This window comes from Drosophila mojavensis, unplaced genomic scaffold, assembly GCF_018153725.1.
Source record: "Drosophila mojavensis isolate 15081-1352.22 unplaced genomic scaffold, ASM1815372v1 contig_36, whole genome shotgun sequence".
NCBI lineage: Eukaryota > Metazoa > Arthropoda > Insecta > Diptera > Drosophilidae > Drosophila > Drosophila mojavensis.
In genome coordinates, this window is record NW_025318858.1 from 5,604,920 (window position 1) to 5,629,188 (window position 24,269).

At 42.3% G+C, this 24,269-nt stretch overlaps 8 protein-coding genes across 10 annotated transcripts; 4 read left to right on the forward strand and 4 right to left on the reverse strand.

Moving 5' to 3' along the window:
- The first annotated feature begins 304 nt into the window (after window positions 1-304).
- LOC6576049 (homocysteine S-methyltransferase) lies at window positions 305-2,478 on the forward strand. Of its 2 annotated transcripts, none has more exons than XM_015164942.3 (4): window positions 305-485; window positions 1,203-1,371; window positions 1,451-1,630; window positions 1,690-2,478. In XM_015164942.3, exons 2-4 carry the CDS (start codon window positions 1,215-1,217, stop codon window positions 2,346-2,348), a joined length of 996 nt encoding a protein of 331 aa, XP_015020428.1. In that variant the 5' UTR covers window positions 305-485; window positions 1,203-1,214; the 3' UTR covers window positions 2,349-2,478. The 2 variants fall into 2 exon arrangements, with proteins under 2 accessions (XP_015020428.1, XP_002002052.1); XM_002002016.4 differs by having other exon boundaries at window positions 1,209-1,371.
- Window positions 2,479-2,583: 105 nt separating this feature from the next.
- LOC6576050 (NEDD8) lies at window positions 2,584-3,306 on the forward strand. The gene is made up of 3 exons (XM_002002017.4): window positions 2,584-2,739; window positions 2,889-3,019; window positions 3,080-3,306. The coding sequence occupies exons 1-3, from the start codon at window positions 2,722-2,724 to the stop codon at window positions 3,180-3,182; spliced, it is 252 nt and encodes an 83-aa protein (XP_002002053.1). The 5' UTR covers window positions 2,584-2,721; the 3' UTR covers window positions 3,183-3,306.
- A 143-nt stretch (window positions 3,307-3,449) lies between these two features.
- Window positions 3,450-5,415, reverse strand: LOC6576051 (glutathione S-transferase C-terminal domain-containing protein homolog). Its single transcript, XM_002002018.4, has 2 exons — window positions 4,504-5,415; window positions 3,450-4,447 (listed from the first exon to the last, which is right to left on the reverse strand). Exons 1-2 carry the CDS (start codon window positions 5,287-5,289, stop codon window positions 3,467-3,469), a joined length of 1,767 nt encoding a protein of 588 aa, XP_002002054.1. The 5' UTR covers window positions 5,290-5,415; the 3' UTR covers window positions 3,450-3,466.
- Window positions 5,416-5,500: 85 nt separating this feature from the next.
- LOC6576052 (hydroxylysine kinase) lies at window positions 5,501-12,598 on the forward strand. 2 transcript variants are annotated; one of them, XM_015164944.3, is made up of 4 exons: window positions 5,501-5,748; window positions 7,756-8,113; window positions 11,407-11,531; window positions 11,605-12,598. In XM_015164944.3, the coding sequence occupies exons 2-4, from the start codon at window positions 7,791-7,793 to the stop codon at window positions 12,432-12,434; spliced, it is 1,278 nt and encodes a 425-aa protein (XP_015020430.2). In that variant the 5' UTR covers window positions 5,501-5,748; window positions 7,756-7,790; the 3' UTR covers window positions 12,435-12,598. The 2 variants fall into 2 exon arrangements, with proteins under 2 accessions (XP_015020430.2, XP_002002055.2); XM_002002019.4 differs by lacking the exon at window positions 5,501-5,748 and adding an exon at window positions 7,398-7,508.
- Window positions 8,492-11,296, reverse strand: LOC6576053 (exonuclease 1). Its single transcript, XM_002002020.4, has 2 exons — window positions 10,376-11,296; window positions 8,492-10,315 (listed from the first exon to the last, which is right to left on the reverse strand). Exons 1-2 carry the CDS (start codon window positions 11,177-11,179, stop codon window positions 9,134-9,136), a joined length of 1,986 nt encoding a protein of 661 aa, XP_002002056.1. The 5' UTR covers window positions 11,180-11,296; the 3' UTR covers window positions 8,492-9,133.
- A 1,354-nt stretch (window positions 12,599-13,952) lies between the features above and the next one.
- On the reverse strand, window positions 13,953-18,421 carry LOC6576054 (protein male-specific lethal-1). Its single transcript, XM_044009124.1, has 2 exons — window positions 16,599-18,421; window positions 13,953-16,542 (listed from the first exon to the last, which is right to left on the reverse strand). Exons 1-2 carry the CDS (start codon window positions 18,006-18,008, stop codon window positions 14,032-14,034), a joined length of 3,921 nt encoding a protein of 1,306 aa, XP_043865059.1. The 5' UTR covers window positions 18,009-18,421; the 3' UTR covers window positions 13,953-14,031.
- Window positions 18,422-18,642: 221 nt separating this feature from the next.
- LOC6576055 (protein TIPIN homolog) lies at window positions 18,643-19,934 on the forward strand. Its single transcript, XM_002002022.4, has one exon. It carries the CDS (start codon window positions 18,759-18,761, stop codon window positions 19,641-19,643), a length of 885 nt encoding a protein of 294 aa, XP_002002058.1. The 5' UTR covers window positions 18,643-18,758; the 3' UTR covers window positions 19,644-19,934.
- On the reverse strand, window positions 19,843-24,220 carry LOC6576056 (protein SERAC1). The gene is made up of 5 exons (XM_002002023.4): window positions 23,820-24,220; window positions 22,056-22,602; window positions 21,307-21,991; window positions 20,971-21,244; window positions 19,843-20,913 (listed from the first exon to the last, which is right to left on the reverse strand). The coding sequence occupies exons 1-5, from the start codon at window positions 23,891-23,893 to the stop codon at window positions 20,127-20,129; spliced, it is 2,367 nt and encodes a 788-aa protein (XP_002002059.1). The 5' UTR covers window positions 23,894-24,220; the 3' UTR covers window positions 19,843-20,126.
- Between the last annotated feature and the right edge of the window lie 49 nt (window positions 24,221-24,269).

Consider the following 24,269-nt stretch of genomic DNA (forward strand, 5'->3'; position numbering starts at 1 on the left):
CGGCCATTTTTCGCTTGAATTCGAAATTCCAATTGGATACTGTTTAGCATCCAATTGGCTGTGAATGCCCTCCATTTGGTATTGCATCAGATATTTTAGTTCATTGGAGCAATGTGCCCCCGGCTGCGCATCTGTCAGTCCGTTTGGCTTGATTGTCTGCCTGGCAGCTGGACTCTACGCTGCTTATCACTAAGCCGGGCACTAATTTGTTTTTGTTTGGCTTTGCATATTTTTTTTTGCTTTTTGTTTTGTTTTGGCCGCTGATAAGAAGGCGGCAAGCTATAAAAGCAACCAGACGGCATTGTAAACCACTTAAACGCGCCTAGAACGCTCACAGCACAGCATAGTTCGTTAATCTAATGTACATACATCAGCCGCAGACTGAACGGAATTTAATAAAGCACAGCCCACATTGTTGATCGCGTCACAAACAAATAGAAAACAACAATTTAATCAATTACAAGATCTATTTATAAGCCCCCAAGGTGAGTGTCAACGAAGCCATACCTAGAGAGGAGAGCGTGTCGTGAGGAGGAGCGTGAGTGAAAATTGAGTGCTTAAAATTGAGCCGAAGAGAGAAAAAGAGAGAGAGCTTAAAATTATTAGAACTGAAGAGAATTTGTGTAAAGAGAAGTGAGTGGGGGAGAGAATGTAAGGAAATTTAAATTTAAATTTAAGAGGAAAGGGCAGTAAGAAGAAAATGGCAGGGCGAACAATTGAGCAAATTAAAAAGGAAAACAAGAGAAGAAAACGTAAGGCCCAAGACCACCAGAGACTATTTCGTGTCACGCATTAGATATGCATACATATGTATCTATTTCAATTACAAGATCTGCCATAATGGAGATCAATTGAGTGTGAAATGCTCCCAAGTGTTTACATTATATGGCTCAAGTTCAGTGAACTGCGGCACGGACAAGGCTATCGGGTGGTAAACAGACTCAACTACAATGTGTTTTCATTATTACGATTATTATATTAATCAGCGAGAAAAACAAACAGAAAGTCGTGCGCTTAGGCAGATGTCAAGGCTCACATTGGGTGCAAAGAAAACTGTCCAGCCCAGCTGGTCGCTGCGCCATTGATAAGCGCAATTACAGCGATGTAATCAGTGCCTGGCAATACTATATAGATATATGATGTATAAATGTAATAAAATATATAAACCAATACTCTTCTTCTGCCCGCCTGTCCCACTCAAGCAACAGGTTATCATGGGTCTGACGCGAGTACTGGTCAAAGATGGCGGCTTTGGCACACAGATGACGGTCCATGTGGGCAACTCTGTGGATGGCGATCCGCTGTGGAGTGCTCGCTTCAATGCCACCAATCCGACGGCTGTTATCAATACGCACTTGGACTTCCTGCAGAGTAAGTGTAAACAGCTCCAATTAGTAACAATGTAATCTAATTCTAATCTTATTGCTCTATCTGCCTATCTCACCGATAGATGGCGCTGATCTGGTATTGACAAACACGTATCAGACGAGCGTTGAGGGCTACATGGAGTATCTGGAACTGGACGAGCAGGAGAGCGTGGAGCTGATCAAGAATACGGTGCGGTTGGCGCACATTGCCAAAGAGAAGTACCTGACGGAATGCTATGAGGCGCAGCTGGAAATACATGAAGGTAGACTCCACTCAACACCTTCCTAGTTGCTCTGTCTCTAAATCTCTTTTGCTCCGCAGGCTATCCGTTGATTATTGCATCAATCGGACCCTTCGGTGCACATCTACACGATGGCTCCGAGTACACCGGAAGCTATGCGGACTATGTGCCAGCGAAAACCATTACGGACTGGCATCGCGTTCGCATTGAGGCTTGCCTGGAGGCGGGCGTAGATGCTTTGGCCATTGAAACGATACCCTGTCAAATGGAGGCGGAAGCGCTAGTTGAAATGCTGTGCGATGATTATCCAGACGTTAAGTTCTGGGTTGCCTTCCAGTGCAAGGATGAGAGTACTCTCGCCCATGGCGAGGATTTTGCAGATGCTGTGAATGCCATTTGGGATTTGCTAGCTGAACGTAAAGCTCTGGACAAATGCCTAGCGGTGGGAGTGAACTGTGTGCACCCAAAGTTTGTGACGCCCCTCTTTAAGAGTTTGAATGGTGAGCGCAGTCCCGATGAGCAGATTCCCCTGGTGGTCTATCCGAACAGCGGAGAGGTATACGATGTGACAACGGGCTGGCAAGGTCGCGAGCACTGTGTGCCGCTCGAGAATTACGTGCCAGAGTGGACTCAGTTGGGTGCAAAAATCATTGGCGGCTGCTGCAGAACGTATGCCCGGGACATTCGACGCATCAGCGAAGCTGTCCACGACATAAATAAGCTCAAAAAATTAGTCTGAGTAGAACAAAAGGCATTTTATTTAGGTATTGAAGTATGATTTTAGGTATTTAGTATGTAAATAAAAGATATGTCAATATGTTCAAAATATTCATTCATGTCATAAATAAACTAAACATTAATTCCGTAAATTTTGAATTGACATTATTTCAACCATGTAAGGGCGCCGAAAATATCGAAATTAATCGAAAGCGTGTTCTATCGCCATTCAGTAGGGAGCTGTGTGTTTGAGTGTATTTCACCAAGTTGGCAGCACCGCTTGAATGACATTCGCAAAAAAACGCCGCGACCAGAACGAGCTTGCAAAAAATATAATAAAATTAAATATTTTAAATTAATTTGTATTTGCGCAAGCCACAGCACACACTAATACAATGCTGATTAAAGTGAAGGTAAAATTGGAATGAAAATAAAATTATCAATCTAAAGTTGGTGAAAACCGTCCGCGCTAGCCATGCGTCAGCTTTGGCGGACAACAACAACAAAATTGAACAGAATAGTGTAATTTGCTAATTTTTCTTTTTCGTAAATTTTTAAATAGACACTGACAGGCAAGGAAATTGAGATTGACATTGAACCCACAGATAAGGTTGATCGCATCAAGGAGCGCGTCGAAGAAAAAGAAGGCATACCACCCCAACAACAACGTCTCATATTCTCCGGCAAACAAATGTGAGTCTGGCGAAATTCAAATTGAAATTAAAGCTAACAATTTGTGATGCCCTCTATTAGGAATGATGACAAAACGGCGGCGGACTATAAGGTGCAAGGCGGCTCAGTGTTACATCTGGTGCTGGCTTTGCGTGGCGGCATTCATATCTATCTAAAGAATTAGACTGGCGGCCGGCGTGTTGAACTCGTCTTAGTAAATTGGTAATTGGTGATCCATTTAAGTCATTTTCTACAAAGCCACTTTCATGTTACTCAAATAAAAGCCCTGAACGGCATTTACATATTTACGAAAACCAACAAAATAATTGGCCGCTGTTTAGCTGTCGAAGAGGGATGAAAAGAGAGTAAATTTTCTTCCGAAATCTGGAGGCCATGGCAGAAAAGAGTTTAAAGAATAGAATCATTTATAAAAAAAAAAAACATAGGCATATATATTTTGGGATCTCTCTATTTGCGTACATAACGTCCGACTAGCAAATGATTCTTTGGCGTGCACTGCTCCGGCTTGAGACGTGTGAGTATCACTTGGTAGCCGGCCTCCTCGGCCTGCAGCTTGCGATCCGTGTCAATGATACACATGCAATACATGCCCTGTAACGTTGTCTCCGGCTTGCAGTTGCTGGTGCCCAGCTCGTGTGCCTGATCCGCCGTATGCGCTATATACAAATAGTCCTTCATATTGAGCACCTCTTTGAAGCGGGCGCTCAGTGGATAAGTGATGTGTGGCATTGGCTGCAGTGAACCGTAGCAGCAGGGACAGCAAACGAAGCCCGCATTCACGCGCTGGCACTGCTGCAGCACAATGTCCGTGGCTGTGCCGCAGGCATGCAGCGAGGCGCCTATATCGAAGCGACCCATGAAATAATCAATATTGCACTGATAGAAGACACAGTTGCTCAGTTTCAGTTCGGTTGCACGCTTCTGGGCGTGCGCCAGTGAAAAGGCCTTGTTCTCCAGTACAATGATGATACACTGGGGCAGCTTTAGAGCGAGCAGTATGGCCAAGTGCCCAGTGCCGCTGCAGAAGTCGACGATACGATCGCCAGGCTGGGCCAGTGAGACAACCGCATTGGCCATGTTCTCGAGTTGTTGACGCTTACGCTCCAGTCGCTCCGCCGGCAAGGCTGAACTCTTGGCATGCGTCGGCTCAATGCACTGCCAGTCGATGAGCTGTTCCCCAAACGAAGGCTCCGAATCGACAGTGAACTGCAACTGTAGTGGTGACAGCTTGGACAATGCTGCCTCCACTTCGGACTGACTGGTATAAATGCGATTTCGTGGACGATAACGCTTCGGATCAGCCTTATAGAGACTCGTCTCCTCACAATCGGGTATGCTAAGTAACTGTGTATGCTCCGCTGGAGCCACAAGAATAGGCACATACAGCTCGTGTAGGATGCGAGCACAACTTGAGTCGAAGCTCTCAATCTACAACACAATTGATGAGTATATAAATAGATTACAATTCACTAAAGCGTACACACCTCGCTGAACCAAGTGCTGATCAGTGGAAAATGCGGCAACATCTGTGCGCAATGTTGGAAGACTAGACGCAGCAGTGGATAGAGTATCAGATCAGCAATGGTAAAGCTAATACCCTCGGCAAAACGATGTTCGATTAGGAGCTGTTCCTTCGGTATGCTGCATTCGATGAGCACACGCTCCTTGCGTTTCAGTGGGGTACCGTTCTCTGTTAGATTGGCCTGCTCTCTGGCCAATTTATAGATGTTATGCATGCGCACCGGCTGATTCATGTGCTGCTCAAAACGCACCACTTCGACGGGCACCTCACGCAACTGGAGCTCCCCGCTTTGTAACTGGCTGACCAGATTAACCACATCTACTTCACAGAAACGCGTCCATATGGAGGCCTCCGCTGGTGCCAGAAGGCAGCTACCCTTGAATCCCAATAGTTGACGCATATGCTTGTTGGGTTGGCGTGCTACGATCTCTCGGCAAACGGCACAGGTGCCTGCAATATAAATGTTCCCATCCCGCTCATAGATGGGCAGACGCAGATCCCGGAGGGCGGGTAGCGTGGCGGCATCGCGACACGTGATATGTTCATCGGTCAGTTCGCGTCTCAGCTGGGAGCTGCGTAAAGCAATTTTACCAGCACCGATTTTACTTGCGACAAAGTTAACTTTAATATTTCGGGGCTCCTTGAGGTAGCGATATGTGTAGAGCGCTAGGAACGAAGGCACGCTGGTATAAATCGTTGTTTCCGCATTCTGGGTGCTTAACTCAATCTCCACATACAGTTGATCCATAGTTTAATTAATTAAACCAATCATTTAACTAAGGAGTATGAAATTAAAACAAAAAATCAGTCCAAACTCAAGACCAACAAATAAAAATAAAATCAAGTGTGTTTGAGGTTATGTGCAAAAATAAATAAAATCAGCTGTTTACTGCCAACAGGCGCTGGCAGCAGCTAACATCCATTCACATGTCAACGCGCGGGGGAATTATTTGAATTGGTTGTTCGTACATTGCGCTACAGTTTAACCAATTTGCACTTGTTGTAATGTTTTTGTTGTAGCGACACTTTAATTCAAATAAAATATTGCGTAGTTAAGCATACAACAAAATCGAAATTGCGCCACAGCTACCCATAGACAGTCACAGACATTTCTATGTATTCCAAGCCAGGTACCTGGGCCAGCGCTCAACGCTATATCGAACCGAAACGCCAAAGTTAGTTTAAATTGACCAGTTGTACGAAACAGGTGCGTGTTTTGCCTACCTAAATGTGAATTATAAGAGCAGGCCTGAAACTTCTAATTTGTTTTCCACCAAATTACCATTATTACCCATCAGCTGTGCATATTTACAATGCGCGTACGTGTGTGTGTTCGTTTGTTTATTTGTTTGGATATGCGCCTGCCCAGTGGCGAATGCAGTGTATTGCAAGTGCTACAAACGTCATATGAGTGCAACTAAACTGCATTCAAGTCAAGGTCATCGGCTCATTCATTAAAATTGTATTTTAGAGTGAGAACGGATGTAGCCCCTTCAAAAAAAAAAAAAAAAAAAAAAACAACAGAACTCTAACAATCATTATATAATTACTGTAAGCGCATATTTAATTAACTCTCTCTTTCTCTATCGCTCTCTGTCTAGCTTTGTTTGTAAAGCTCATTCAAGCAGCGCTTTAAATGCGCAATACTCCCGCTAAGTTGAAAAGAAGAACCAGTTAATGCTCTAATTGAAAGCTTATGACTAAGGGATACCCTGTATGCCACTTATTTACATGTCATTCAATGTTAATAAATAATATGCCGGGTATATAAATTGAATTCAAAAAAAGGCATTGTATAATTTAGTCGATTAGATTAGGCAATATTGCGCAGGGCAATTGGGTTTGTTTATGTCCATCAATTGCAAGATTGCAGTCGCTTGTTAGTTACATATATATATATATATATATATATATATATATATATATATATATATATATATATATATATATACATATACATATATATACATATGTCTAAATGATTAACATTAAGTTCGATTAATTAGGTGCGATCACGACTTGCTTTGTGCTTTGATTGAGCAAAGCAAGAGTTACTATACTCGGCATACTACTAACACTACTACTATACTACTATACATACTAACACCACTAAGTAAGCGAGAAACAAAATTTAGAGCATATTTGTCTTCGAAGCTATCATAGTTTTGTGCATGGTTGTGCGTTCTAAGATTGTTATCTTGTTTTATCCAAGCATAAACATTTATTAATTTTTCTGTCTTCTTTTTTGCGGTCATATATCATAAATTTCAATCTGTATTTTATTCAAGTTTGAACAAAAACTTTTTTTTTTTTGTATATTATTTTATCTATTTTTTAATTATCCCCCTAAAATTTGTTTTCTTCTACATTGAATCTGTAACTTAATATTTACAGAATTTTAATAGTTATTTGTTATTCGTATTAGCTACTACTCCTATCCGTGAAACCACAGCTACTTTGTAAATATGTATATATATATATATATATTTTTTTTTTTACATTTCTCAAGATTTTAGTGTATATTCAAATTATTATTCGAAAAAGTTGTTGATGCAGTGCCTCAATTGCAGGGCTAGGATAAGAGGTAGGGGAAAAAATGTAGCCAAGTCGCAATCAAAATGTAAACAGTAAAATGCTATAAAAACTTAAGCAAATAACAAAATTAGCTGAGCGAATGTAGCAGGCGTGACCCACACAAAGAAACACACACACACACGCACACAATTGCAGTCACACGCACTGCCTTAAAGATATGAAGATGTTGGCAACGTTGCGACGTTGACGTTGACGTTAGCGTCGACAGCGCCGTCAGCTGCGACATCCACATCGACTGCGGCAACGAACTCGTTTCAATTGAAGCGCTGCTGTCGTCCCCTTCGCATCGTCCCCCTGAAAAAGCTGAAATTCAATTCATTTGGCTTTTGAACGCAAAGCCGAGCACTTTTCGATCGCATTCAACATCATCGCGTGTGTATTCTGATCTCTTACCATATATATTATTTTTTGATTATTTTGCATAAGCATCTCTGTTCGTAGTGTGATAAAAAGTATATTGAGTTTACAATCCTTAGATTGTTGCACTCCCTCAAATCAAGTTGTTAAGATCTTAAGCTTTTCTTAGAGTTCTCAAATAATGTTCTATAAACAGAGTATTCTGAAGTCGTCGGCAAAGCTCTTAAATGTATTCTTCTCTTTCCGTTGTATTCCGATAAAGGCAAGAACAGCAACATACATAGATAGATAATAAAAATGGATCAGTGGAACAATGTGGAGCTGACGAGCATTACCAAAAAATCGTACACATTAAATCACGACTACGATGGCGCCCAAAGGCTGACCAAGGCGAACGAGAGCTCAAATGCAACGTCAACAAATGGAAATGGCAATGCCAATGGCAGCGGGAATAAACCGTCGGACAGCAGTCAGGTGCTGCAGCCCGGCTCGGATATAAAGCCTAAGCTGCAGCTGGAGCAGGTGGAGCCATTGGTGCGACGTCTGTACGGTATCACAATTAGCGAGCTAAAGGAGCTAAAGGCCTACGATGATCGCAACTATCTAATACAGGAAGATTGGTGAGTAAAAATATCAGAGAGAAAACAATATTTGAAATTATCCTAACATTTTAGAATAAGTGCAAATTCATTACATTTTGTTTTAAATTAATTTCTTTAAAATCATTATTTCACTTGGAACAATTCAAATTTCATATTTCAAAAGAGTATATCAGGAATGCCCGAATTCTACAGATTTTTGTTTATACTTGAAATATATATATATATATATTTTTTTTTTTTTAATTTATTAAGTTACATCATTTTTTAATTATACAAACAAGATCTCTTCAAAATTTGTTAAAGCCCAAATATATATACATATGTATCTCATTGCTAAACTCTAGATTGCTAGAGATCTATGAAAACATACATAAAAAAATAAGAAAATTCAATAGGTACTGACTATAATATTTATAGTTTATTGTCTTGCATATTCTCCAACAAAAGTTTAAAGATCGTCGGCGAGGGTATTTGAACACAAATGACAAATATTTACAAGCGGCGCGGAAGGGGCGGCTAAACAGAGACACAAACACATGCATACATAGGTTTATTTATAGCAATATTAGTTAAAGTTAGTCGTGCGGGGGGCAATGAAGCTTGACGTAGTTGCCGTGTTTGTTATTATTCTCTCGGTCACCTTGACAGCAGCCCATTTTCGTTATCTAGAAACACGCTGAACACTTACCTTGGCGCATCTCCTTCAGATCATATGATCAGTTGCTTCATAAATCTATCCAAACACCATTCCCAGCTGCAGCTGCCAAGTGCTTGCTGCGACTTCTGGCGCCATCTGGCGGGCTGCAATGCAGTTCATATAACACCGTTGTCCTAATTGGAATTTGTATTGCCGCTTACTGAGCGGCTCGAGTCGACCCTAATTATTTACATTTCTAATGACTCATTTGATAAGTATCTATATGTGCAGTGTTTGAGACTACAGCCTTAGTCAGCTTAGTATTTCAATAAATTAACTTATAACAAATTGATGGCACTTGAATAACAATTACTACACGATACAAATGCATACAGGGCAGGTTATTTGAGTAGGCGTGGCTTGTGAAAGCCAAACATGCTTAACTTTGTTTGATTCTCGCTAATCGGCACCGACTTGGTACGCCCCTTCGCCTTTGGCTTGGACAGACCGACGCGCCTAGCAACGGGTGCCAATTTTAGCTGTGGCTTTGCTTGAGCCTGGATGCGCGGCAGCGGAGCGCTGTCATCGTCCGAGGATAGCAGAAGAATGTCTTCGTTACTAGCAGTTGTTGCTGAGGTGGTTGTTGACTCCACGTCCAGTTCTGGAATGTTAGCTTCCCTCGGCTGTTCGTTTGGCTGTTCTGGCTGCATCTTTTGCGGCACCACTGGCTGTTCATTTTCCTGCTCCACTGCCGGTGCCTGTAGCTGCTTCTCGTCTGACAGTTGCTCTTTAGGAACCCTTGGCATTCGCTCTGTTTCCGAGGTGCGAGCACTGAAGAATCGACTGCGTACCTCTACCTGCTCTAGCACCTCGGTCAAATTGCAGCGCTTCGAGGGATTAACTCTGGACTGCTCCATTGACTTCAGGGGACTGCATTTGCTAGGGCTCACCAGGCGCAGCAATGATGCGTTTTCACAGACAGCAGGCGGGCGTTGTAGTGACTCCTTGGCAAAAGGGTTGTGGCGACTTTTACTCTGTACAGGCGAAGATGGGGGTGTGCTCTGGCTGTTACTCCGGCTCGGGCTGCGTTTACGTTTGCCCTTGAAGCTGTAAACGTTTATCAGTTCAGCCTCTGTGGGCTTTGCTTGCTCCTGCCGTTGATTGGCCTCGATCTCAGCCTGTATGTTCTGGCCCACAAAGTCGATTCTCTTGAAGTACAGCGCGCAACTGGTTTGCTTCAGTTCCTGTGGAGTTTCCTTGGTTTCCTTTTGCCAAATACTTTTGTGCTTGCTGCGCTTAATGGCATTTGCTGACGCCGCTTTTGTGGCAAGCTGTGTAGCCTGATCCGGATGCCAGTTATCCAAGGTCTTGAGAGTAAAGGGATTTAGATTACCCAATGCCAGCTGCATTGCCTTTTCGCTATCTGTCAGCAATGAGCCCGCATTGCTGCAATAGCGTTCGTCCGTTTCATAATCCTCTAGGGCGTGCAGCCTTTCCATGCGTTTCTCTAGTGGATTGTAGATGTACATGTGCTTGAATGTCGCCTCTGCCTTCATGAAGTTTTCTATGTAGTCATCATCAACCTGCAATAGAAATGTGAACATGTATTTTTTCCCAATTGTATGCCAACTGTTCGTACTCACCTCCAAATTACGCATATTCAGATATTGTGGTATCTTCTTAAGTGCTATCCGCATATCGTCTTGCTCCGTTTTCAGTATGAATTTACACGCTTTCGCCAGGCCAATGCCAGGCAGTGAGTCCAGGTAATCACAGCCCGATAAGATGCACATGCGACGAAACTTTTCGAAGTGATAGCGTTCCTTCGAGCAGCCCATGGCCAGATGAAACTTATCGGCTTCGACCAGCAAACCGTTACCATTGAGATCCAACTTAAATATGACTTTCTCTGCACCAAAGAGAGTCAGGTCCGAGTCCTCAGTTATGATATACTCTGCTATACCCGCCTTGTTAAGCCACGCCATTTGTGCATCGGCCTCATAGGGCGCCACAATGCAGTCGACGTTGCGCTCGCGGCACCTTTGTATGAGCCGCAGCGCCATCTCGTGTGTAACGTCGACACCACGACGCATCTGAGAGCGCGCTTCTTCTACACGGCCCAGCCTCAACAGTTCTTTGGCCCGTTTCTGACTCTGTTGACGCGCTTCGCGGCGCCGCTGCTCAGTGAGTGCCTTGGCTGGCAAATGTTGTCCGTCGAATACCAGAATCACCTTGATATCGTAGGACATCAGCATTTGGACAAATTTCATGCAATACTGTACGTAAAGATCTGTATCCTCGCCGCGCACAATTTTTTCAGCACAGCTGAAGACACCTTTATGCAGCCAACAGTAACTGTCGACGGCAACAGTGCTACCTCTCAAGTCTTTTAGGTTCACCTTGGCTGATGCCTTCTCCAAAAACGGTATCAGCCCGGTTATGCCCATCACAATTGCTATATATTTTATTATTAAGTTGAATTAAATTGAGTACGACATTGGGCAAAATAATAAGCAAGAAAAAAATACGCGCCAAAAAGAAAACAATCTTTGCGCATGCTGCTTCTTACTGCTGCCAATCGCCCCGAATCGCGGGTGATTAGAAACATTTCTGCGCTTCGCAACACTACAGAAATTTAATTCAAAATTAATTTTTTTCGTTTTCTTTGCTTTAGCAACGTCAAGAATCCGCTGATTGTTTCGCATTCGCCACATGGTTATGTGCTGAAAATTCTCAACGCCTTGGATTCCAAAAAGGAAGAATTTGTTGATGCACAAAATCAACTTTTGCTCTATTTGGGTAAACACTGAATATATTTACACAACTGTTGATAGTAATAACTGTATCTTTTGTATATTATATGCAAAAATAGCCAAGCAAAATGTGGTATGTCCCCGACCCATCGCCAATGCACGCGGAAAGTATTATTCTGTGGAGCAGATTAACGGAAACAATCATGTGGTGCGCCTATTGGAATTTATACCAGGTCAAATGTTCCACGAGGTGCCGACAACCAAAAATTTGCTCTATCAAAGCGGTGAATATTTGGCCAAATTGGATCGAGCTCTGAAAAAGTTTACACATAAAGCGTACGACACACACAAGACACTCTGGATGTTGCAATCGGTGCCGCAGCTGCGCGATTTTTTGTACGTGCTCGAGGATCATCAGCGTAAGGCCTTATGCGAGGAGGTAATCGAGACATTTGAATCGAAAGTGCTGAGCGTGCTGCCCACACTGGAGCTGCAGATCATCCATGGCGATTACAATGAGCAGAATATCGTGGTAAATGCGCTTGCTCAAGTAGCAGGCGGAGATGCACATCGTGTGACGGGCGTCATTGACTTTGGCGACACAAGTCGATCGCCCTTGATCTTTGAACTGGGAATTGCCATGACCTACATGATGTTGCAAGCTAAGGATTTGGTAAGTGGTGGCATTTTCCTTGCCGGTTATACCAGCATCCAGTCAATTAGCACCGACGAAAAAAACTATCTCAAATATTGTGTGGCCGCTCGACTCGCTCAGAGCTTGATCATGGGCGCATATACGCACACTCTGCATCCAGGCAATGATTATGTCCTGGTCACCCAGGCGCAGGGCTGGCTGCTTCTCGAGCAACTGTGGCGAGAGAACCTGGATACAGTTGATGAGCTGTGGCAGACAACGGCCCATCAATATCTCACACAAAGCACTAAATAGGTCAAACCAGAATTCCTCCGCCCTTCACTAAAAATTTGATGTCAATTAATCGTAGAATGTGTCCAATTTGTAGTATTGAAGTATCTTTGCATTTTACTTTATTTTATGTATTATTATTTTAATTATTGTTATATAATCTTTTATAATTTACAATAAAACTTGTTAAACAATTAAATGTATAGTTTTATCTTATTCAATTTAATTTTAGTGGGCGAATAACTATATATATATTTTTTAATAATTCAAGGAAAATTTGCACTTTGAACTAATTAACAGCTAAGTAAATTACAGTAAAACTAAAAACAATTAATGAAAATTAATATAAAACTGCGAAATAAATGTTATTTGCAATATACAAGCGCATTGAGGGATTTGCTGTATAAGAACCTTCAAAATGATAAATTAGGTTGCTAAATGTGAATTCAGTTGAGTCTATGTATATACATATATATAAAAGATATACATATATAGAAATAATCACCCGGCTACTTAGGCTAGTTGTTACTTTATGTTCTTAGAAGCTAGACAATTTACAAAGTATGCTCATGCCAAAACTCTTCTGTTTACACAAACGTTGCACAAAGTACAAATATATATATATATAGTATATATCAATATATATAACAAAGGTATTCCAATATATCAAAATTCAGAGCTCGAATTGTTATTTTTACTTGTTCATCAAGTTTTATTTATTTTTGCCGCTTACTTGTTTTATTTTTATTATTTATTTTCTTTTTTTTTGGTTTTGAATGAAACAAATTTAAGTCTGGGGTTTAGAAATTATAATTAAACAAAAATCCAATATTGTAATATGATTGCTTATTCGAGATCCGTAGTTGATTCAGTACTAAATGCAGACAGCTGTTCATCTACCCTTACTTTGCAATCCTATAAAAACTAGTCAAACGACGATCAGACTTCTCTATATAAACTATGCAATTTATTAGTACTCAACAAATCTGCTCCTCTCACACACACGTACACACTCATACAAATATATACCTGAGTAACGAATTTCTCAATACACAAACACTCTCACACTCACACATGCACACTCACATCCTGTAAACAGTCTGCATTCAGTAGACAGCTACGGATCCTTATAACAAACTATGAATACACGCAATTCTGCAGAAATTACATAATAATAGAAATACAAAAAAAAAAAAAAAAAAAGAGAAAATATAGTAATATTCATATACATAGGGTGTTTGAAGTCTACAGTTTTCGATTTTGTTAAAGCCGAACCAAAGCAGAAAACGAAAAGTTTTCATTTTCTGCTTTTTCATTCAAATATTTTTGCTCTTAACCAATTTAGGATAAAGCTGAGATGTTTTTTGCTTTTTTGACTGTTTTATAAATATTTAACATAAGTTTTGTTTACGTCATTTCAATACGCTTTAAAGTCTCTCTATAACTAACGACTGTTTATATAATTATTAATGATATAATTTTAAGTTAATAAAAAAAAAAAAAAAAAAAAAAATTGATATCGATTTCATATATATCTATATATATATATCAGCCATGTGCAACGTCAATCTGTGGGTGTGTGGCATGTGGCAACTGTGCTGCTGCTGCTGCTGCGGCACGCTTAACGTCGCCTTTGCCGCTTTCGCCGCTTGAGGAACACATATGATGAATTCATCTCCTGATGCCGCGCCTCTGCCGCCGATGTGGGCAGCTTTTTGCTGGCCAATGTTGCCACAGGCATAGCCTCCGCTCTGAGCCGGGCAATCGCCGTCTCGCCGTGCACCGCTTCGAGCCAGGGCAGCGTAAAGTTCGGTTCGCTCTCGCTCGGCTCTGCCTGTAGATTGACAACATTCTCGCCGAATGCCTGAACGGGCACCTCGGTTACATAGGATACGGCCTCAATGTCCTCGGGCAGCGGATAGAATGTTGATATGGGCAGGGGCTCAAGCGGCACCAGCACCTCATCCTGATTATGACGCACACGCAACGCCTCGCTGCGCATCTGTTCGCGTATGTAGCGTGCATCGCGCTTCTTACGCTCAATCTCATCGCGCACGTACTTTTCGTGGCGACGCACAAAGTCGTTATCACTCAATGGCTCCGTGTCCTTGTCATCCGTACAGGGATGTTTGCGGATCACCTTCCACTTGGGTATCTCGAGACTGGGATTGTCGGCAAGCAGCTCATCGGCTTCCTCCAAAAAGAATTCATTGTCACAGTGAAATTCTTGGTCCTCCCACGAACGTGTCGTATATGGCTCCAACGATGTTAGAAATCTGGAATTGCTACGCGGTTTGTTAATAATTGTGCTCTTGTTGTTGTTGGTGTTGGCGTTGCTACTATTGCTGCCACTGCTAACGCTACTAATAGACTGCGGCGTTAAAGGCGTTTGTATAGATGTTGTTGCTGGTGCTGGCGCAGTTGCTACTGCTGCTGTTCGCTTGTTAATGCTGCTACTGCTACTCGCCAAAGTCAAACTGGGCGACGTTGCGTTTGTCGGCGATGGCGCTGGCGTAATTGTGGCGCTTGTCTGCGCTATGGGTGGATAGATTAAGCTGGTGTTCTGCATCTGAGATTTCTTGAGACGCACAAGCGGCAACGGCTGCTGCTGGCTCTGCAATCTCTGTTGCTGTTTCTGCAGATGCTCCTGCAGCTTACGTTTCGTCTCTTCCTCAATATTGGGGTCTTCCTTTTCCTCCTGCTGCTGTTGCTGTTTGGACTGTTTTAGCTCCTTGCTGTCACGTGGCGTCTTACTACGTTCCTGTTCGATCGGCTTCTTCTCTTTTTCAAACTGTGGTTCTATAAGGCTATCATTTAGCTTTTTCTTTAGCTTCTCACGCTCCAATCGTAGTTTTTGCTCACGCTCCAGCTTTTCCTTTTGCTCACGCTCCAGCTTTTCCTTTTGCTCACGCTCCAGTTTCTCCTTTTGCTCACGCTCCAGTTTCTCCTTTCGCTCACGCTCCAGTTTCTCCTTTTGCTCGGCCTCTTGTTTTTGCTTTTGTAACAGAGCTGGATCTTTCGGCTGTATCCGTTTCATATTCAGCTGATTCATCCACGCCTCTTCATCTTCCTGCGTAAACGTATCTAAAATTGCCTCCTGGTGCTTTGCTGCTGTATGCGGTGTATGCGCTGTCCCCGTGGCCTGATTATTTTTCAACTTATCTGCACTACAATCCTTACTTGCTGCTTTCGCTTGCGACTCGGTTGCCTGATGGTTCGCCTCCAGCTGATGTTGTTGCTTCTTCTGTTTCAGTTGCTTCGGCTGCTTCTGATCATCCTGGTTCGCCTCAGGCTGATGCTGTTGCTGCTTCTGCTTCAGTTGCTTCGGCAGCTTATGATCCTTGCCTTCGCGTGCCGTTTTACGTTCATTTTCCATGGACTGTTTATCCGATTTGGGCTCCGAGTATGACTCGTCAAGGCTTTCCAATAGCTTTTTCTTTATCACCTCAAGCTCCCTTGTTAATTTTAGCTCTCCCTCCAGCTTTTGCGTATGCTTTTGATCGTGCTGTTGTTTTTGCTTTTTTCTTTGCTGTCCCATGTTCTCCGGATCTTGCTCTAGTATGGCATCGGACATTCCTTCGTTTTCACTTGCAGTTGATTGTGTTGTTGTTTTTGCTGTTGTATTCGATCCCTTCACTGGCAGGTTTTTAAATTTAACAATACGCTCCTTCTTTGTGGTTTCCACATGCGACTTGGTTATCCGATGGTTGGTCACAGTTTTAAGCGTTGCCGAATGCAGCCTTACTTTTTGTGACATTACGGAAATTGTTTTTTCTTCAATCTCCTCTTTAACATAAGAATTGTGGGTGGCCTCTTCCTTCTTCTCGCACTTCTCCTCCTTCTCTTGCTGATCCTGCTGCTCCTCCATCTGCTCTCGCTCTTGCTCCGTCTCTGCCTTTACCTCTTCCGCTTTCTCTTCTACCAACTGCTCTTCTACTTCCTTCTCATTCTTCTCAACTTTTAATTGCGACTTTGTGGTCTTAGTTACTGCCACAGGCAATGTTGGTTCATCACATTTTTTCGATTGGAAACATTTGTTAACAATATCCTCTGAACAATTTAAATATTTCAACTCATTTTTAATGATGTTTGAGACTTTCTTGTGTGGCTTCAAGTGCGCGGTATCTTGCAACTGAAAATAAAAATATATAAAAATGAAACTCTCTTGTGAATATAGCAAACGCTTACCTGTCGGAGCAAGTCCTCTTGCAGTTCTTGCTGCGAGACATCCATGCCCATGTCTATGTCGCCATTGTTAACTATTTCGGAGCCCATCTCAATCACTTCCTCGTAGATGTGGCCATTGTAATTGTTATCATCGACTGTCTCCTCTTCGGCGCCCAGCTCTTCTTCAGCTCCGATAATAGTTTCGTTACCGATTTCCATGTCATTTGCTTCGGGCGTTTCATTACCCACGCGTTCCTGTTCCTCGTCAATCTCCATTTCCATTTCCTCCTCTTCAACCTGCTCCTCTTCCACCTGCTCTTCTTCCACCTGCTCTTCTTCCACCTGCTCTTCTTCTTCCTCCTCTTCATGTTGTTCCTGCAGCTCATGTTCTTCGTGCTGATCATGATGTTCATGCTCTTCAAGTTCTTCGTGCTGTTCATGATGTGCGTGCTCCATATGTGCCTCGTGCTCCTCATGCTCTAGCTGCTCTTCCTCTACAATTTCCAACTGACTATGAAAGTCGTCCATCTGAATTTGCTCCTCTTCTGGCTGTCTTTCCTCTTCCTGTTGCTGTTCTTCCTCTTCATGCTGTTGTTCCTCCTCCTCCTGATGCACACGATGCAAAAAGAAGGTTCTGACCTTCTTGCCGCCATTGAACTCATTGCGAGACTTATTATTCTCAACAACCGGTGTTCTTGGCGGCAAATCCGTAACAGATGTAACCAAAACATTTTGCGTTTGTTTCGAATGTGTCGCATGCGTCGAATAGCCTTGGAGCAGCGCTTCCTGCTGAAGCAATTCTATTGTCTGTGTCTGTTTGTCGGCGCAACATTGATATTTGGCCTTGGGCTGCTCATCAATATCGTTTGCCGAACGCTTGATATGCCTGCGAAACTCCTTGCGAAGATCCTCAATAGTTTGGCTGAGTTTGGCTATCTGCTGCATTAGTTCCTGGTTTTGAGAAAGTAGGGTCTTGATGCGTCCATTTTGATCCTCCAACTTCTTGTCTTTCTCCATTAAACTTTCGTTTTGAGTATGCATCAAATCCAAATGGAGCACAATCATTTTTTTCAGCGTGTTGTTCTCCACTATCAATGTGACAACATCTGAACCGCTGCTGCTGCTCCCGGATTCCGGCAAAGGGACTTGAGACAAGCCAACGCCGTCGACTCCTCTGGCATGTTGTGGTAGCTGTTGTTGCTGCTGCTGCTGCTGCTGCTGTTGCTGGGGTGGCGGTGGCTTGTAATAAATGTTGCCACCACCAGGGCCAATGGCAGGATGTTTGTTGTAGCCGTAGTTATTGTGATTGGGTCGCTTGTAATTCTTGTAGGGTACCTGATAGGCAGATCTTGGTATATGCGGGGGACCACCGTAATTGGGTGGCTCCATGTAGCCACCTCTTTGTTGTTGCCATTTGAAACGGTTATCCATTGCACAGTCACAAATGGCACACGCACAATCGTTTCTTATTCCTGTTTTCTGTTCACAAAATGTTGTTCATAATTTTATCGTGTTTTGTTTTCGGCTTGCAGCTATTCACCACGGCACGCCAACTTTTGACAGCCGCAGCTGATGGACGAACACAGCAAAATGCGTAAAACGGAAATATTCACCACTCTAAATTATTTTCCTGCTATCGCTTTTTCCCAGAAAAATGCGCGTTTGCAATGTTTTAGCGTGTTAATCACACTGACGCTATGACATTTGGTAATAACATTTAGTTTATTTGCCAAATGACAACTTTTCAAATACTTCTTTTAGTTCTTTTTTCTGCTTTTTTGATTTTATGCGGATAATGTAAACTCGCCCGAAAAAAGCATTTTAGAAGTATGGCGTTACTAGTGCTGCCAGGCTGTACGAATGCAGGGTTGCTAAACTCTGCCACGCTGCCAACTGCTAATTTTCACCACTTCTATTTTGTTGTCTGCTCTGTTTTTGCATGTTAAAATTCATAAATTAATTTATTGTTACAATATATTACTGCATATTGTAATGTTTCCATGCTAAACCCACATAAATTATATAACAAAGACCCATATCTCAGGACACGAGTTGGCATGTTTGTGAGACGTGTTTAGTTTTAATGTGAATGTCAACGGCAAGAAGCAGAAAAATGGCGCTAAACTAGCTTCTTGATTTGCAGCAGCCGAGTGGTAGATTTGTAGACTTTAATGCATCTCAATGGCATCCATATTTGGTGAGGATGGGGTTGACGACCTGTTCAATGACAATATTGGCATCGAAAACGATCAGTTACCAAGTGATGGCGAGCCAGATGAAGGCGAAAAACTGTTTGGCGACGATGATGAAGATGCAGCAAATGAAGCTGGCGAAGGAGAACAAAAAGCCGTTAAGGTGGAACCCAAGAAACGCGCTGTACGGAATCCACGTCCACGATTGACAGTGGATACGCTACGTGGCCCACGTGGCCTGCACACGATAGAAAACTATTTCAAAGACATAAAATTTAAAGGCAAGGGCTACGAGAAAGATGATTTGAATGAGGTCCTGCGGCGCCTGCAACATTGGGGTCATCGGATGTATCCGAATTACACTTTCGACGATATATTAAACAATATCGAACGTCTGGGCAAGAAGAAGCCATTGCAGGTGCATATGACACGCTATCGATTGGGTCAGCTGGAGGAGTTAGCTGAACAGAATATTGAACTGCAGAACGATGCTAATGATCAGGAGAATGATGATTATGGCGAGCCATTTGATGAATTTGATGCCTTGCTGGGCGAACAAATCGCCATGTCCAAATTAGCACCTCGGACACCGGCAATCAATCGCAATCTATCCACTACGAGCAGCACACTGGTGACACCTTCATTCTCACGTAATGCTATCGTATCCACGCCATATACAGGAGCTGGTCCTACGATAGCTACTGATGATAGCATCCATGATTATGGTCAACCGCTGCCGTTATCTCAACCAGCAACCCCTGCAACAAAAAGAGCACAGCTGTCCGCCGAGCAAATGGCGCGCATTGCAGAAAATCGTCGAATGGCACAGGAAAAATTGCGAGCCAAGCAAGCGGAGGCCAATGCCGACAAATAGCTTAATTTAAGTAGAATTATTTTTGTTGTATTGTTAGGTGAGCATACGTAAAGAAATAAATTAAGATTCCAGTACAAATATGCAGTAGTCGTTTCCTATATACATATGTTTATAGATTCCCCAGAATATTACTATACCAGTGTATATACACATATGTACATATATAAACAACAATTTTGCATAGAATTAATACAAAGAATTGATTTATAATTTTATTTATTTTCTTTCCTTAAGCAAACTAATAAGATATAAATTAATATTCGTAAATAAAGATTTTCCAGTCGTTTCCTATATTAATGTAAATATACACACATTATGAACACACGTTCAGGTGCTAAAGTCGAACTAATGAGAAATACTATTGAATTCGATAAACTACAAACAAATTCCTAGCTGGGATGCATTGCATAATCAAGGTACAAGCGTGATTAGCGTGTGAATGTGAATATTTCGCTATGTACTGAGTCGGTTTGGATTTGCTTTTTAGGTTGTGAAGCGCAGGGCTACGCGTGGCAGCATTTCGAATAGACCCTTGGCGCCCTTAAGCACGACAGCGATAATATTCATGGTGAGCAGATCAGTATTAGGCACAGATTGCTCATCTGTATCCTTTGGATCGGAGCTCTGTTTGATGGCCTCGCTTATGACGTGAAGAAGGCGCTGATAGAGAAACGATTGGCGATAGATCGGCTTGGACAAGCTAAGATGATCATCTTTGAGCAAAAAGAATTCACCGAAATCAATACGTGACGATTCCTCCGTGACAATGCGCAACGGGAACTTAAATGTGGTCAACATTGTGGGCGATCCTTCGGCCACACTAAGGACATTCACGTGACGCAGAACGGTGTGCAGACAACCCATGAACCGACGATGCATCTCCAGCAATTTTGGTGCATTCTCTTCCATTTCCTTAACCTCAATTGATGGCGACAAAATCACTTGCATATGCTGTTTCCATTTAGCAATAGGTGAGCCGCGATGCGGAGTACCCAGAAATACAATTGCTTGCGTATTCTTGGCTAGCTGTTGCACATTCTTTTCCACAGAATCCACAGATTTTAGCAATATTAGCTTAGTAAGCAGTCCTCCCATGGAATGGCCTATCCAGACCACAGGCCGTCCATTGCCCACATCGGCGGTGGCAATGCGTTCCAACAGCGAGCTGGCCCGAACATCAATATGACCCTGGCCCTTCTCACACGGACAATACTTGGTAAAGTTGGCCGACCATTCGGTCACTGCGGACGTATAGTCAATGCCAATGATTCTACAATGGAGATTTATATGTGAAAATCATAATTAATACCCAGCTGAATATGCTTACCTTGAATCGGGATAATCATCTGGCAGCCATTCCATGGGCCAACAATTTGTATACTCTTCGCTACTATCCTGATTAGTCCATTCATTGCCTGAGACACTAAAATTGCCACGACAATTCTCGTTAGCTTCCAGTGGTACATCCGGATGCACCACTTCCCAGTCCGAATCCAGCTCAGCTTCACTGCATAGAGTTTCCATAAACTCTTTGGTAGCCGTATCGCTGATGTTTAAATGTGTATCCTCAACCTTCTTTTTGCTCGCCTTAAGCAGAGCCTCTGCGGGTACAAAGAAATTTCAATATTTATCGGAATAAAAATGCGAGTTTCTTTTCAAATACCTTTCGTTTTAAGATTGTGCTTATTTGGATCGGGCTGTATTTGTGCCGGTATTAAAGGTCTGCCCTGCTGTTTGTTGTACTGTGATCTACTTCCATTCCTCTTCTGTTCGCCCACAAGAAATACATCATCTGTTTCGCTGGTGTAAAAGGCGTTCTTCCCATAGAGCCCTAATTCGGTGGGCTTACGATCGCGTTGACGCCACGTAATGAAAACGCCACCTAATAATCCATGAATGAATACAATATCCGCCTTGGGCTTGCGTCGTGTGCGCACGCGCGGATGCAATGGATATACATTGGGCGGGTATGTGAACTGATTGGGATCATCGTGATCCAGATTGGCCATTGTCTTGGCCGATATGACCTGTAGACGCAAATCGGGGCACTGTTGCCACTCAGCCAACGCACCCACCCAGCCAGACACAAAGAAATGTTCCACTGCGTCTTCAACTAGGGATAAATTAGCTAGAACTTTGCACAGTGTAGAAAGCGTTTCATTGTCATCGGCGAAAATCTTGCGCAGTTCCATTAAATGCATTAGGCCGCCCTCGTGTATAATCTTTGCCGCAACTTTGGTATCCTTTGTGATGTGATGCAAAAATGAGATGATTTCCTTCATCAAATCTGTGTCCAACACGGAAAGTGAAATGATTTGGTCCTGTGTTAAAAATTCACTGTCATCGTTCTAAGGGGAGAGCGTAAGAAATCGTAGTTTTTTGGTTAATCCTATGACTTAGCCATGTACTCACCACATGAGCCTGATTGGGAAAGTATTTACTGAAGAAGTGATCCACACAGGACATGGGACGCAACCGATCGAGCATACTGTGCAGGTCACTGAGCAACAATTTGGGATTACGGATGCAGCCACGCCTCGGCAGTGGCATAAACCAACGCATATCGGCGCCGCAACGGGCCAGAGAGACAGATGTACGTGCATCACAGATCTGTGCCAAGTGCCGGAAATCCCAATCCTTCAGGTGATCCATACAGATTAGCTGTTGCACGGCCTTCAAGCGCTCTGCCTGGCTGCCGTTTTGAGCAATGTTCAGCAGACGCCATGCAACCGAATGCTTCGCTGCCTTCCACCATTTGCCAATGGGATTGATGATCACGCTTATCCACTTCTTCTCGTCCTCCTGTTTCTGTTGCAACTTGCGCATGGATTCCCGATAAATATGATACTTAATGTAAATATATTCAGTGCGACGCTTGTCTGGCTCTTGTTGCTTCTTTTCCACATATTGCGATAAATATTTACGGATTTGAGGTGACTCGTATAGAATGATGCCGGCACTAAAATAAAAAGTATAAGAATTTTTGTAAATTGATATATTTAGCATGTTGTTGTTGTCGCTCTTGTTATTGTTGTTTACTCGTTATCGTTGACTTGTTTTCTTTCTATTTAACCCAAATATCAACAAGCCAGAAAGTGCTGCCAATAAAACGTTGTTGACAAAAACGTGCCACAAACAAAAACAACTTTTAGTTTTATAAAAGAGGGCGTGTCACCAATACCAAGACAGAAATGGCGCCACACGCGCTAGATTAAATTTTTAGGTATAAACAATCAAAAGTGAGGCCAATTTTTAAAAAAATCTAGCAGCTATATTAGCCGAATTTTTATCTAATTGAAATGTTTATTTTTGACTATACATTTAATTATAGTATACATATTATATGTAACTTTCAATTGTAGTAGATATTTCACAAAATTTTTAATCGCATTTCTTGAATATTTTCAAATGTACTGCCAATGTTATCAGCTAAATGACTCATATTCCTGACAAAAATTAAGCCAAATGTAGCTTGACATTAGCTAGATAACCAGCACTGAAAAATATCAAACACAAATCGTTGGGGGCCGTTTTTCGCAAAAACTAATGCGCACTATTTCGGCGCTTAGCACGTTTTGTTGTTTATACGCTTACGGGTCGGTGTGTTGATGTGATCACTGATCAGGAGAGGGCCTTGCCCAGCTGTTACGCACAAGAAGCAGTAAAGCAGAGAAAGACGATGAAAGCAACAACAAAATTAACTCTATCATGCTATCTCATTTTGGCAAAATCGTACGTTTGTTTTGATCGTGTTTTGTGTTAGCATCAACAACAACATTGGTCGTTGGCTGTTGCTCAAAATGTGCAGAGTGAATAATATGTTTGTTGTTGTTGTTATTGTCCCTTACAATTGCTGTAAACAAATGATGTCAGAACTGCTATCGCCAGATTTTATGGCAACAAATGCGGAAACACGCAATTTTCTTCTATTTTGTTTTTTGAGTGCAGTTGCACTTAGATATATTTACATAGTTAAAAATACATGGGAATCGCTTTTGTTCAGGGCCAAGTGGCGCCACATTCGGCAAATGTGTGCCAAGACCTTTATATTTCAGCTTGAATTTAAAATGACGAGCCCCCACATTTAGATGGCATGGTTATTCATTCGTTTTAATTATAAAGTAGTTGCGATTAGGACCAGCTGTTGCTGTTGCAGTTGCACTTGCTTTCACTTACGTGGTCAATATGCCAAAACCCCCAAGTAGCTTTGGAAAACGGCGTAATGTTGCTTTAATATCCTCTAATGACATTGCCTGCTGTATTTCGATTGTGTTTGTGTAGCCTGGCGAACTCACTAGTAAAATTTGTCAAGTAGCTGCCAAAAGTTTACTATGTTATTTTTTTTTTTTTTTTTTTTTTTACTTCTCACAATCACAATTTAAATTTAGATTGTTGCCTCAGACTTCGAACTTATCACTTTTTCACTTTTACTCAAATTGTATTGTTGTTTTTTTATTTCTTTTTCTAAGTTTTGTATTAATTAATAAGTGTATTAATTAATAAGCGACCCCTTTGGGGTCTAGAGTTTTCCTTTCTTGAACTTTTGTGTTGTGCTTCAAATTGTTGAATGACTGTTTTGTTTTGTTTCGTCTCTTTTATCACTTTTCGTACGCGCACGGGCTGCCA